The 13,331-nt window shown below is 39.1% G+C and overlaps 1 protein-coding gene across 1 annotated transcript; it reads left to right on the top strand.

Annotated features, from left to right (window-relative positions):
• The first annotated feature begins 6,590 nt into the window (after positions 1 to 6,590).
• Positions 6,591 to 10,348, top strand: LOC148099737 (uncharacterized). The gene is made up of 2 exons (XM_087851705.1): positions 6,591 to 7,853; positions 10,340 to 10,348. The coding sequence occupies exons 1-2, from the start codon at positions 6,591 to 6,593 to the stop codon at positions 10,346 to 10,348; spliced, it is 1,272 nt and encodes a 423-aa protein (XP_087707831.1).
• Positions 10,349 to 13,331: the final 2,983 nt, after the last annotated feature.

Raw genomic sequence — 13,331 nt, forward strand, 5'->3', positions numbered from 1 at the left:
CATCTTCCAATTTTTACCATCTATGATAGGAATTACAAGATCAATAAAGTGGACAGTAAATAAGAGTACAGACAAGCAAGAACAGAAGAAAGAGTGAATGCCCTGAAAAAAGATTTAATGAAACAGAACTAGGGTGAAATATATCAGAAACAAGACGTTCATAGTGCGTATAATGAATTCCTTTGAATATTTACATTATTGTATAATACCAACTGTCCAATAAAGCAATATAGTAGGAAACATAAATATATGGGCTGTCCATGGATAAGAAAAGGTCTGCAAAATGCATCTATAAAGAAAAATGCTCTATACAGAGATTTCTTAAGAAAGAGAACTGAAGATGCTGAAATCAGATACAAAAGATATAAAAATAAGTTAATTAATATACTTAAATATAGTAAAAAGGAATACTATAGGAAGCAATTAGATATAAATAGAAATAATATTAAAAGTTTATGGGAAATACTGAACAGTGTTATAAAACGTGGGGCTGGACAAGAAAACTATCCCAAGTATTTAATTTGTAATGACCGTGAAGAATATAATATGGAGGTTGTGGCAATCTTTGGATTGTACTGATATTAATAATAATAATAATAATAATAATAATAATAATAATAATAATAATAATAATAATAATAAATTTTATTTATGAGCGCCTTTCAAGTCACCCAAGGACACTTTACAATAGGATCAAAACATAATGTGAATATGCAGATTTGAACAGATGGGTTTTGAGTTGGGATTTAAACTGGGGGAGAGAACCAATGTTTCTTATATTTGGGGGTAGAGAGCTCCACAGTCTGGGAGCAGAGCAGCTGAAAGCTCTGCTTCCCATGGTGGTGAGGCGGAAAGAAGGTACAGCAAGCTGGATAGAAGAAGATCAAAGTGAACGGGCAGAACAGGTACTGCTTAACAGGTCAGAAAGGTAAGGAGGAGCGAGGTTATGAAGGGCCTTGAAGGTGAGCAGAAGTTTGAATATTATCCGGAATTTCACAGGGAGCCAGTGAAGTTCCTGAAGAACAGGGGTGATGTGCTGTAGGAGGGGTTCTGCTGATAATGTGAGCAGAAGAGTTCGGAACCAGTTGAAGCTTATGGGGGTATTTTTGGGGGAGACCATGCAAAAGAGAATTGCAGTAGTCAATACAGGAGGTAACAAGACTGTGGACAAGAATGGACGTAGACTGGGTGGAAAGAGAAGGAAGCAATCTGTTAATGTTGCGTAGATGGAAGTAGGCAGAACGGGTGAGATTATTGATGTGAGATTTAAGGGATAGTGAACTGTCTCGGATGACACCAAGGCTCTTAACCTGAGGAGAAGGGAAAACTATGGAGTTATCGATGGTGAGTGAGAAATGGTTCACCTTCAAAAGGTTGGATTTGGTACCAATAAGAAGGATCTCAGTTTTATCCTCGTTGAGCTTGAGAAAATTAGAGATAAACCAGGATTTTAACTCGGATAGACATTCTGAAAGGGAGGAAGGTGGGAGGGAGGAATCAGGTCTGCAAGAGAGATATAACTGGGTGTCATCAGCAAAACAGTGAAACTGAAGATCAAATTTGCGGAAAATGGTACCTAGAGGGAGGATGTATGTGATGAAGAGAATAGGGCCTAAAACTGAGCCTTGAGGTACACCAGAGGTGACGGGCAATAGACGAGAGCGGAATGATCTTAGTTGAATAAACTGGGAGCGGTCGAGGAGATATGATTTGAACCAGGCGAGCGGTGTGTCAGAGATGCCGAGAGAGGAAAGTCTGCTTAGAAGTACAGAGTGAGAGATGGTGTCGAAGGCTGAGCTCAGATCTAAAAGGACGAGAATGGTGAGAAGGCCAGAGTCAGCTCCGATTAGAAGATCGTTAGTGACTTTAAGTAAAGCAGTTTCTGTACTGTGACATGAGCGAAAACCAGATCGAAATCTCTCGTAAATATTATTATTAACCAGGTGTACATGAAGTTGAGCTGCAACCACTTTTTCAAGTATTTTAGAAATGAAGGGTAAATTGGAAATCGGACGGAGGTTGTTAAAGTTGTTAGGATCTAAAGAAGGTTTTTTGAATCAGTCTTGAATAAGGAGGGAACGATACCGGTGGTGAGAGAAGAGTGAATGATAGCAGAGATGAGTGGGAGTAGAGAAGAGAGGCAGGATTTCACAAGCACTGTAGGCATGGGGTCAAGATGACATTTGGCAGGCTTTGATTTACATATGAACTCGGAAATATCGGATAAATCGGGAAGATAAAAAGTGGAAAACGACTCAAAAAAGAGAAAAGGTTCTGGAGATGAGGTAGACACAACATTAGATCTGAGTTGCTGGTGGATGTTATTCATTTTCGTAGTCCAGAACAGCATCAAGGAGTTGCAGGTTTCAGAGGAATAGAAGTGTGGTGGTAAAGCGTTGGGGGGTTGAATTAGTTTGTTGGGAACTGAAAACAGAGTCCTTGCATTACCCTAATAAGACCTGATAATACCAGAGTAGAAACTTTGTTTGGCCTTGCTGATGGAGTCTTTATACTGAAGTACATGGTATTTATAGATTTCTGAATCAACAGTTAAACTAGATTTCTTATATTTACGCTCTAGCTGCCGAGCTTTGGCCTTCAAAGCTCAGAGGTCAGAGGTAAACCAGGGAGCAAAGGAAACAGAGTGGGTTTTTACAGGAGCCAGAGAATCAAGGACAATGTGTAGACAATTATTATAATATAACAACAAATCATCAGGAGTAGAATAGAAGTCCGGAATCTGAACATTGTCCAAACTGGTAGTGAGAATGTCCATATCAATGTTGTTGATGTTGCGGAACGAGATGAGACGGGTTGGCTTGGTAGAAGAGCAGCAGAGAGTGAGGTTAAATGAAAGGAGGAAGTGGTCAGTTATGGGGATTTCAGCAGCAGAAAGATTCGAGGGAGAAAGACCAGAACAGCAGACCAAATCCAGGGTGTGTCCTTTAGAGTGAATGGCAAAGTCGATAAATTGTTTAAATTCAGAGCCTTCGAGACAAGAGGAAAAGTCTCTGGTGAGCAGACGGTCATTATTATTCATATGAATGTTGAAATTTCCCACCAAGATCACATTTGGGGAGAGAGATGAAAGATGGGTTAGTAGATTAGCAAAGTCACTGAGGAAGACAGGGTTAGGTTTAGGGGGGCGGTATACAGTAGCTATGATGGTGGGAATGGGTCCAGTCAGCTCACATGCAAGGCACTCAAGGGAACTAAAGGTATCAAGATTAACTGGCAGGACATTCAAGTGCTGGCGAAAGAAGATCGCGAGACCACCCCCACGACCTATGCAGCGAGGTTTAGAAAGGTAAACAAACCCCGGAGGAGTAGATTCATTTAGCTGAGAAAAGTCATCAGGTTGTTGCCAGGTTTCAGTTTAGCAGAAAAACTCAAACTTACGGTCAGATAGGAGGTCTTGGATGAGAGGCCCCTTATTTGTCAGTGAGCGAATGTTTAGAAGACAGAAGTTGAGTGGAGTATTTTCTTTTTTGCTAATCGTGGTCGGCGCCCTGGGCAGGTGGGCTAGAGATCGGTGGTTGACAGCCCGATCAGGGTTCCTGCGAGGGCGGCGAGTAGCAGACCAAAACAATTTTGTTCCATTGGAGTTATGGAAAATCCAGCGGGACCCGCGATGGATGTATCTCCGGCGAGGCTGGAAAGTGATGTCTGGGTGGTAGTGGAGCTCCGCCGGCGACGGGAGCGACAGCTGCCCGCGAAGGTGCAGGAGCTCAGCGGCTGTATAGCGGAGCAGACCAGCCATAGGATGGTAGACGAGCGTCAGGAGAATCCATAATAGTGCCGACCAGCTCAGGAACATCTTGGGCCACATCTTCGATTATGTGGAGGAAAAGGAGCCGAGCCAGCCGGAGCGACGAACAGGTAGGCTAAAATAGCTCAAACAGTTAAGCTAGTGCAGCTCACTGAGAAGACGACGTCAGAGCACATTCAGCTGAAATAGCAGATGTTGAGGACAAGCGTTGCAAATCAATCCCTGGCAGAGATCAATCTGGTCCTGAGTGTGAATGTCCCTGTTCATTCAAATCTGAATCCAAATAATCGAAAATGTACCGGTGAGTAGCGGTAGCTAGGCGCACCAGCGTTCACTCAAGCCGGAACCCAATTGATATTGATATGATAGTGGTTAAAAGATTTAGTAAGGCTATTATAAAACCGTTTACGTACATCTGTAATTTATCATTTCAAACTAGTCGATTTCCAGACAGAATGAAAATAGCAAAAGTTATACCTCTATACAAATCTGGCAACAAACACCATTTCATAAACTACAGGCCGGTGTCTTTACTACCTCAATTCTCAGAAATTCTTGAAAAACTGTTTAACAACCAACTGGAAAAATTTATAGATAAACATAAACTACTCACTGAGAGTACGGATCAAGCAGAATTCAATAGAATACATCACAAATTCCATAGACAAAAAGCAATATGTGGCTGGGTTACTCAAAGACTTGACAAAGGCATTTGACACTATAGATCACAATATATTAATAAGAAAACTGGAACGTTATGCTGTCAAAGGGGTAGTTTTAAATTGGGTCCTGAATTATTTAAGTAAGCAGTTTGTGAAATTAAATGGTGGTTGCTCCTTACGTATGGACATTGCTTGTGGTGTACCCCAAGGCTCAGTTTTGGGCCCAAAATTCTTCAACTTAAACATTAACAACATCTGTAAAGTGTCCAAAGTATTAAAAATGGTTCTTTTTGCTGACGATACAAACATCTTCTGCTCTGGTGATGATCTGCAGAATTTATTGGATGATATGACTAATGAAATAAGTAAAGTGAAGTTCTGGCTTAATAAAAACAAATTATCATTAAATTTGAATAAAACTAAAATGATGTTATTTGGAAATAGTACTTTAAATACAATGCTAAGATTAAACTAAATGGTGTTGATATTGAAAGAGTCAGGGAAAATAAATTTCTGGGGGTAATAATAGATGAAAAACTGGAGTGCTCACGTAAGATATATTCATTCCAAAGTATCACGTAGCATTGCAATACTAAACAAGGCAAAGCAGGTATCACACGGGACATCACTTCATATTCTCTACTGTTCACTGGTTTCACCATACTTAAGCTTTTGTGCAGAGGTCTGGGGCAACAACTATTAAACCACATTACTTTCACTTTTTACTCTTCAACAAAAAAAGCAGTTCGAATCATCCACAATGCAGGTTATAGGGAACATACAAACTCACTATTTTTGCAGTCTGAAATATTGAAATTTGCTGATCTAGTGAAATTCCAAACAGCACAAATTATATTCAAAGCAAAAAATAAGGAACTGCCAGATTATATTCAGAGTAAGTTATAATTTAAGGGGTTTTTGTAACTTCAAAACAGGGAAGGTACGTACAACAGGAAAAAGCTTTTGTGTTTCTGTGCATGGAGTGAAGCTGTGGAACAGTTTGAATATGAAATTGAAGCAATATCCAAACATAAAACAGTTCAAAAAGAGTTATAAAGATATGATCTTCTTGAGCTATAAAGAAAAGGGAAAATGTTGAAATTAAGTGAATGTCACTATTTAGAAAACTTCATGATGTGATATTATAGTATATATTATATCAGAAATCTGTTCACTATTTTTATTACAGATTATATCAGTAAGTGACTAAATATTGACTGATAACTTATGGCAAAGGGGTGGGATTAAATAAGTGTGTACTTCTTCCCTCTCCCTTTCCACATGTAACTGAATCAGAACAGAAGCAATATTGAAATGTATTAACTTTATTTTGTATAGTATTTTTTTCTCAGATTTTCTTTGCTAAATGTACCTGTATATTGTTTACATGATTGAAATAAATTAACAAACAGGCCCAAATACAGGAGAAGGACAGCTGAGAGTGGAAAAAAATCACAAAAATAAATACTGCCAGATTTTCAACTTCGGTCTACAAGAAAATAAGAAGATCATGGGATTAGCCTCGATTGCACTTTGGACCTATTGACGGGATGCGCTCCGTCCCTTGATGCATGTACACTTTCAATTTCTGGTTGGGCTGCTTGGGTACAAAGTAAGTTTCATCATCAGATGATGAGCTTCATGTAAACATCTGCATGGAAACTGGATGCCTGGACTTCTCTGCTTACTTAGACCAAACCAAACCCTGAATTATGTTGGAAAATATGTGATGTTTTATGAAGGATCACATAAGAAACAACATTTTTTAGTTGTTTTTGAAACTAAATAACTATTCAAAAAGTTTAAAATAGTTTAGAAAGGACTTTTACATTTTCACAATATTCATGGCTGTGTGGTAAAGCTGACATTATCTCACTTGTAATGGTTCAGATTGGACACTGTGACTGGCCGGTTCTGTGCTCCAGACCACATGTTTGATACCCCTGGACCCATGCAACGAAGTATAAAAAACCGTGTCCACACTTTGGCCTGTGAAGAGTGAAAGCAGATATACGGCGTGATATCGAGCCAAATGCTTCAAAGTGTTCCTTGATGATGTGATAAAGAAGTGGCGTTCCTCCTCCAACCACAAACAGGAAGCTCATGAAGCGAGCAGTGTCAGTGCTTGTACGACACTCACCACGAGACCTCTGAGCAGGATGGCTGCAGTCGCACAGCTCTGCTTCTCCCTGCTGTTCACTCTCATCAGCAACATTCATGCACAAGAATTTATCGCCATAAGAGAAGAAGGAGGCTCTTTACAGTTCAAGCTCCCAGATCAAAACAGCTCCTGCATCACCTCCAGACGTGTTGGTGAAGATACTCTGGTCCTGTGGAACATCTCTGACCCCTGGAACAGAAACTTCACAGTACATGAAGACCTGACAGGACGACTCTCATTTCCTGAGACATTTCATGGTTCTCCTTCATTTACTCTCAACAACCTGACCCACTCAGACTCTGGACTGTACCAAGAAGTGTGCTGGACTCAGGGCAGCGTGACATATGAGAGAAACATCAGCCTGACTGTGTGTAAGACAGTAAGGGAGGAAGATATCACAAGTCCTGAAGACACTGTAGACGTACAATGTAAAGGAGCAGGTGAGAATCTGACGGTGCGTTGGATCAGACATGACAGTAAGCGGCAACAAGCCGGGCCGAATCGTTTTGAAGACAGAACAATTTTGAAGGTGAATGAAGTCCAAGAAAGTTTCCTGGAGGTGACAAACACATCACTTCTTCATGTCTTGAATGAAGAACATACTGTTTACATCTGCCTGGTGATGAACCAACAGCAGTGTGTGAGCACTTACTCTGTATGTTTGACCAAAGAAATAAAGCGACGTTATGCTTCAGAGGGAGACACAGCTGTGCTGGAGTGTCCCTTCATGGACCCCATTCATGACCAGCCCCCAGTTTGGATGAAGAAAGCAGGTTCCTACAATACTGATCAAGAAATTGGTCGAAACTTCTCGCTGGTACTTCCATCACTAATGTTAAATGATTCAGATTTCTACTACTGTGTAGGTGAAACAGTAAAACATGTGTACGAGCTTTTGGTGTGCCCTAAACTTGGTCCACCTGCAGTAAAGGTTTTTTCAGAGGGAGATGAAGTCACTATGAGATGCTCTGATGATTGGAAAAATAGTCCTGCGGGCTTTTTGTTCATTAAGTTGATCCAAACAGAAGGTAACATTTTGTTCGATGATAAGTTCTGCAGTGACAATAGAATCACTTGTTCCAGTGACAGCCTGATAATCTCTAATGTCTCACTGGAAGATGCAGGAGAGTATGTGTGTGCAGGTTTTCATTTAGCGTATGAGTGTGTGTCAGCAGAAAAATTTGTTCTGATCTACAGAGAGCCCTTTGGGGTTTACTCGACCTTCTACAGAGTCAGGTGGATACTGCTCAGCAGTCTGCAGGTGATGCTTTGTGTTGTTGTGGTCTGTGTGACACAGAAAACCAGGAGAGGAGAGCAGCTTTCAGCTCAGACACACACTTAATATGCTCATAATAATAATAATAATAATAATAATAATAATAATAATAATACATAGAAGTGAAGAAATCAAAACAAAAACAAACAAAAATATTATTGTAGATATGAATCTGTGACCTGACTGGACGGTTCAGTCTCTTATATGATTATATATTTTAAACATTTTGCCTTTTTCTATCTTTCGACTTAATTCTTGTTTATTTCTGCTCATATTTTATTTCAGTTATAATGATTATGTGCTTTTTTGTTTTATGTGATTTGATGTTTATCCATATCTCATTCATGTATCTCTCAGAGTATCATTTTGAATATTCTTCTGTTTCTATCAGTGATCAGTTCGATCTATAATAAATGTTAGAAACCAGTTGTAAATGTATTCGTTCTTCACTCTGATGTGAATCATTATCATCTCTCTTGGAAAATGTATTTTGTTATTGTGTTGAAGAGCAGATTCATTACAGCACCATGTTCATCTGCACTATATTGTTTTCATTGTTGTGAATAAACATGATTGTCTGATACAGCAAACACTTCATAATATGGACGTTACTGCTTTGATTGTGTTTTTATATTCTCCATTTTTGTTAGGAATCATTTCTGAAATAAAAATATCTAAATCTAATTTAACAGAAGATGAGAAGATGCTGTTCCATAATTCACTGCAGCGGGCCTCCATTCATGAAAACCATTAACACAATAAATAAAGTGGCACAGATCATGCAAATGTTCATTTTAACTGTATTTTCCTATTCATGCCAAAACCTGCTGTCATATTTGGAGTTTTAACAGTTTCTAAGCTCACTGTTGAACTCTGAACATCACACTGCTGGAATAAAAACTGCTTCTTGTTGAGTTGTTGCTTTGCATGAAGAACGCACATTTATATAAAGTCAGGTGTGTTTAAGGCTCGATATAATCAGTTTGCAGTAATAATGCCCTTTGCTGATTTCCAAACAAGAAAAATGAGGAGGCTGAAGAAAAATCAACATGCTGTTTATATCACAAATAACCCTTTGGGTAGAATTTGCTGAGCAAAGGGTCTGAGGATTAGGACTCAGGTGCAGATTCATCAAGAGGAGCGTGGCATTACTACAAACTGTTCCACCCTATAAACACTAAATGCATGTGAACAGGTGACCGGCACAATGAGCTGAAGAGCACAAAACATTATTTACCTTCAGATCACGAGCCGTCCCAGTCAAAATGTGCATAAAGGACATTTTTGAAAAGCAATAAATTGTGTGCCACAGACTTCTTATTCACATTTATTTGACACATATAAGTGTAACTACAAACTCACAGGCTAAGCCATAAATTTAGCTGCAAAAATATTCCTGTTCACAACTTTCAGTTACAAAACTGACACTGTGCCTCTTCAGTAAATCCAGCAGCTTTTTAACATTAAACACTTTTTGCTGCAGATGTTAGTAAATTTGACCCAAAGTGTAACTTTTTCTTTAAATTTCCGATCTTTGTACTGAACGGATATTTTTCACACATGCGTCTCATTTAAATGACCTGCATGAAACAACAAGGTTAGATCATGTTGTGGTGAAGTAAGATGTTTTTTTGTCCATCTTCTGCACATCGTAGCTTCAGCATGGTGTCACTCTTGTCTTTTAATAACTCCTCATCAGTTCTCCTATCCACCTCTCCGTGACCTTGCTGTGGTCAAGGAAAATATGTTAGGAAAAGGAGAGAGGAGAAACTTTTGGCACATGGCTGGACTGATTCAGTCCTTGATTTTCTGTGTGAGTCTTGTTTGTGTGATCAATGTTTTCTGTTGTTGCTGCAGATACTAAACTGCAGCAAGCAAAGCAACAGCAAAAAGAAATGAAACCAGAAACACGTCTCATCTTTTTGCCAGAAAGACAGCGCTACACTGTTAGTACATCTCAGAAACGCCTTCTTTCGCAGGAAGTCACACGGAGACTTTTTATTTAAAAAAGACATAATGTTAACTTTAAAGCTTTTTGGCCAGCCTGGGCCTGGGTCTAGCACATGCTGAGACTTGGCCCCTGTGGGAAAGGGGGGGGGTAACAAGCGGTTCTTGGGTGCCTGGGGCCCTGGGACCTCATTCTTACTTCTTGTACCAGGTGGCTGGCCTTTAGCAGCATCGTGGGGACCCTATCTGGGGCCTCCTTCCTTGTCCTTCTGGGATGCATGCACCGATGTCACTGTTTTGTGCGCTCTCAGGTCTTCAGTACTCTTCGGGACTGCGGATGGTCCGGTGGTCCTGGTTCCATCTCTCTCTCCCTGTGGCTGCTGGGCAACGATTTCAAGTACATTTCATGTCAAAGACGCACTCTCTTCCTCTCCCTCTCAGGCTACAAAAGGATTGTGGGTTTATGTATCTGCATTTTCTAATTTTTGTGTTCCAGGTGTTGTATCTTTACTTTTTTCTTGCAGGTGCAGTAACTGGTAGTGACACATTCTGCATGTGTATTTGTACTCTATCCTTTTAATATATTTTCTCGCCCTCCTTTTCCCCTCCTGCCTCAGACACTGAAACTGAAATAACACAAGTGGAAATTAAGAAATAAAGATAAAAGATTCACATGAACAAGAGGAGTCTAGAGAGATCTTATACAGCTGTTCTTGGATGAGCAACATCTGTTTGGAACCACAGTGTGTTCAGATGACAGTTCTGACTGCAACAGCTGCCAGACAGGACACGGTTTAAAAATAAAAATAAAAATCCTTAAAGTTGTTCAGTGCAATGACATGCAAGCTAATCCAGAGGTTAGCAGCTCACAATCACGATACAGAGCCTGCTGCACCACACAAAGACATATGTATGCAGAAATATCCCTACTTTTATTATTATTATTATTATTATTATTATTATTATTATTATTATTATTATTAACAGAGAAAAAGAAGTTTATTATTTTTACCATTTTTTCACATCCAAAATGTGGTTCTCCTGATGAAGGCTCTCCGTGCTACAATTCATTATTGTTTCAACACTCATCCGGCAGAGGCACCGTGGCACTGTCAGGAGGTGCTGAAGGGAGGAAAAAGGTGGTTACTTGTCTCTCTCGCTTTTTATCTCCCTCTCTATCCTTCTCTCTCAGTCGTTGTGCTGTCTCTGAAAAGGTAAATGTAACAATGAAACAGGATTTACAACCTGATGAAGTTTATAACAACAACTGACTGAATGTAGAAACACATTTCCTGTCATGGATGTGTGGGTGAGTGTCTCCATGTTTGGTTACGGCACCACCTCTGGGAGGAGCCCTCATCAGCTCACCTGACATACTCACCTGTCTGCAATCTGAGATAATCAGCCAGCTGTATTTAAGGCCAGTGTTCTCGATTGTCCTTCACCAGTTTGTCTGCTAAACTATGTTAGCACAGCCTGTCTTGGTTAACCATGTTTACCTCGTTCTCTTTGTGTTCGTAGTGCTTCCCTTGGAGCTCTCATCCCAAGATGACTTGGTGGTTCATTACTGTATTTGAAACACACGTGCATGTATTTGGAATGTCTCACTGTTATTTATCAGGTGACAGAGGCAGCTCTGCCATGTTGTAGCTCGGACAGAGGTGAAGAGGTCACAGGTGACTGACTGATGTTTTGGTGCTATAGATTAACGAGAGAAGAAGGCGTGGGTTTGGCTCCTTCACATGGACATTGAGTTGTTGTGTGGGGCACCAGTAGTCCATGTCTGTTGCTGTAACACTAGTTCATGAATAAAAAATCCCAGCTCACTGATCTGATAGAGGGCAGTAGTGCCTAAAATGTTGCATAATTTTGCTGAGAGATCTGTTACTTTGTGGTAATCTTAGATGAGTAGTTTTATGGACAAAAACCACCAGGTCACTCAGTGTTCCCTTAGTGCTAATGTATCAGAGTAATGTTATTAAGTCCTTAAAGTTATATTCTTTTATTGTCATGACTGTATTTGAAACTATTTTTATTTTTGTATGATACCTGATTTACACTCTAAAAACTAAAGCTGACATTTACTTAAATTTTTTGAGGCAACACTTTTACACTTAAAAATATTGAGTAGATTGGAAACTAGTCAAATCTGTTCAGTATACTTGATCAATTGAATAACTAAAGCTTAAACATATTAAGTTGAAATGAATAATTGTAGTTGTTACACAAACATGAAAAAAGTGAGTAAATAACACTGACATGCTTGGTCAATGTAACTGAAATATAGATGGTCAGTTAATCCAAAATTTTGTTCCATTTACTTAATAATGTAAACTGACCACCACCAGTAGGCGGCCGAGACTGTCGGTACTGGGGCTCAAAACGGCAACCTTCTGATTACAAGACGAACTGCCAACTCTTGAGCACGATCACCCCCTAACTTTCAAATATGAATGTTATTGTATTTCACTGGTAGTCTAAGTCTAAAAAAACAAACAAACTAATATGTAGTTGTGTTTTTCTCGACGTTATTGTGTTTTACTTACACTTTTCAGTTGTAGTTGCTGACAATAAATAATATTGATTTGAATAATTAATGATTTTAGTACGAGATACTGATGAGTATAGATACCTATTTCTCAAATATTTTGATTCAATTTTAAACAAAAATGTAAAGTACATGCAAAGAAGGTATTCTGTGAACCACATACTGAATTTTTTGTCTGAGATAAATGTAAACAAATACCTTTTTTTTTTAACCAAAAGAGCCAAAATATATATTTGTTAATCCAACAGTTAAAACAGTTTATTCCTCTTTACATTTCAGTTTAATGTTCTCCTTCACCAACAGAGGTCAGTCACACACAGGTTTTAAAATTGCAGTTATTCTCTTAGAACGCCACAAATGTTTGGACTGGCCTAATTTCTTTCTTTCTTTTTTTTTTTTGAAACTTCTATTTAAATTTTTTTTTCACAAATCATGGTCACAATACATAATGAAAACGTTGCCATTATACACAAAAAACAAAACAAAACAAAACAAAACAAAAAAAAATGAAAAAAGAGAAAACAACCCCCCCCCCCCCCCCCTCCCCACCCGAGGCTCATGTAAAGAGAAACAGAACAAAAAAAACAAAAAATGTATGTCACACATCTGGAAAATACGTTTTTATATAGTCAATAAATGGGTTTCAAGTCGCAGAGAATTTTTGTTGTGATGAGAGAACTCTGTATCTAAGTTTTTCCAGTGGTAAAAAGAAAAGCACCTCCTTTAACCATGTATGTATGAAGGAGCCTTATCAGACTTCCAGTGGAATAGAATAAGTCTACGGGCAAGCAATGCAGCAAATGCTCTGGCATTTTCCTGAGATTTACTAATTTTGTATTGAGATGGCATAACTCCAAAAATGCCAATGCGGAAATCAAGCACTAAGTTCTGCGCACTGATATGAGATAATGCTTTAAATATATTTCCCCAGTAATTATCCAGGTTCGGACAAGACCACATCATGTGAC

This window comes from Neolamprologus brichardi, chromosome 14 (genome assembly GCF_056152115.1).
Source record: "Neolamprologus brichardi isolate AB-2024 chromosome 14, ASM5615211v1, whole genome shotgun sequence".
Lineage (NCBI taxonomy): Eukaryota > Metazoa > Chordata > Actinopteri > Cichliformes > Cichlidae > Neolamprologus > Neolamprologus brichardi.

Bases quoted from the DNA above. Each gene is read 5' to 3' on its own strand.
- LOC148099737 (XM_087851705.1), top strand. From the start codon at position 6,591: ATGGCTGCAGTCGCACAGCTCTGCTTCTCCCTGCTGTTCACTCTCATC.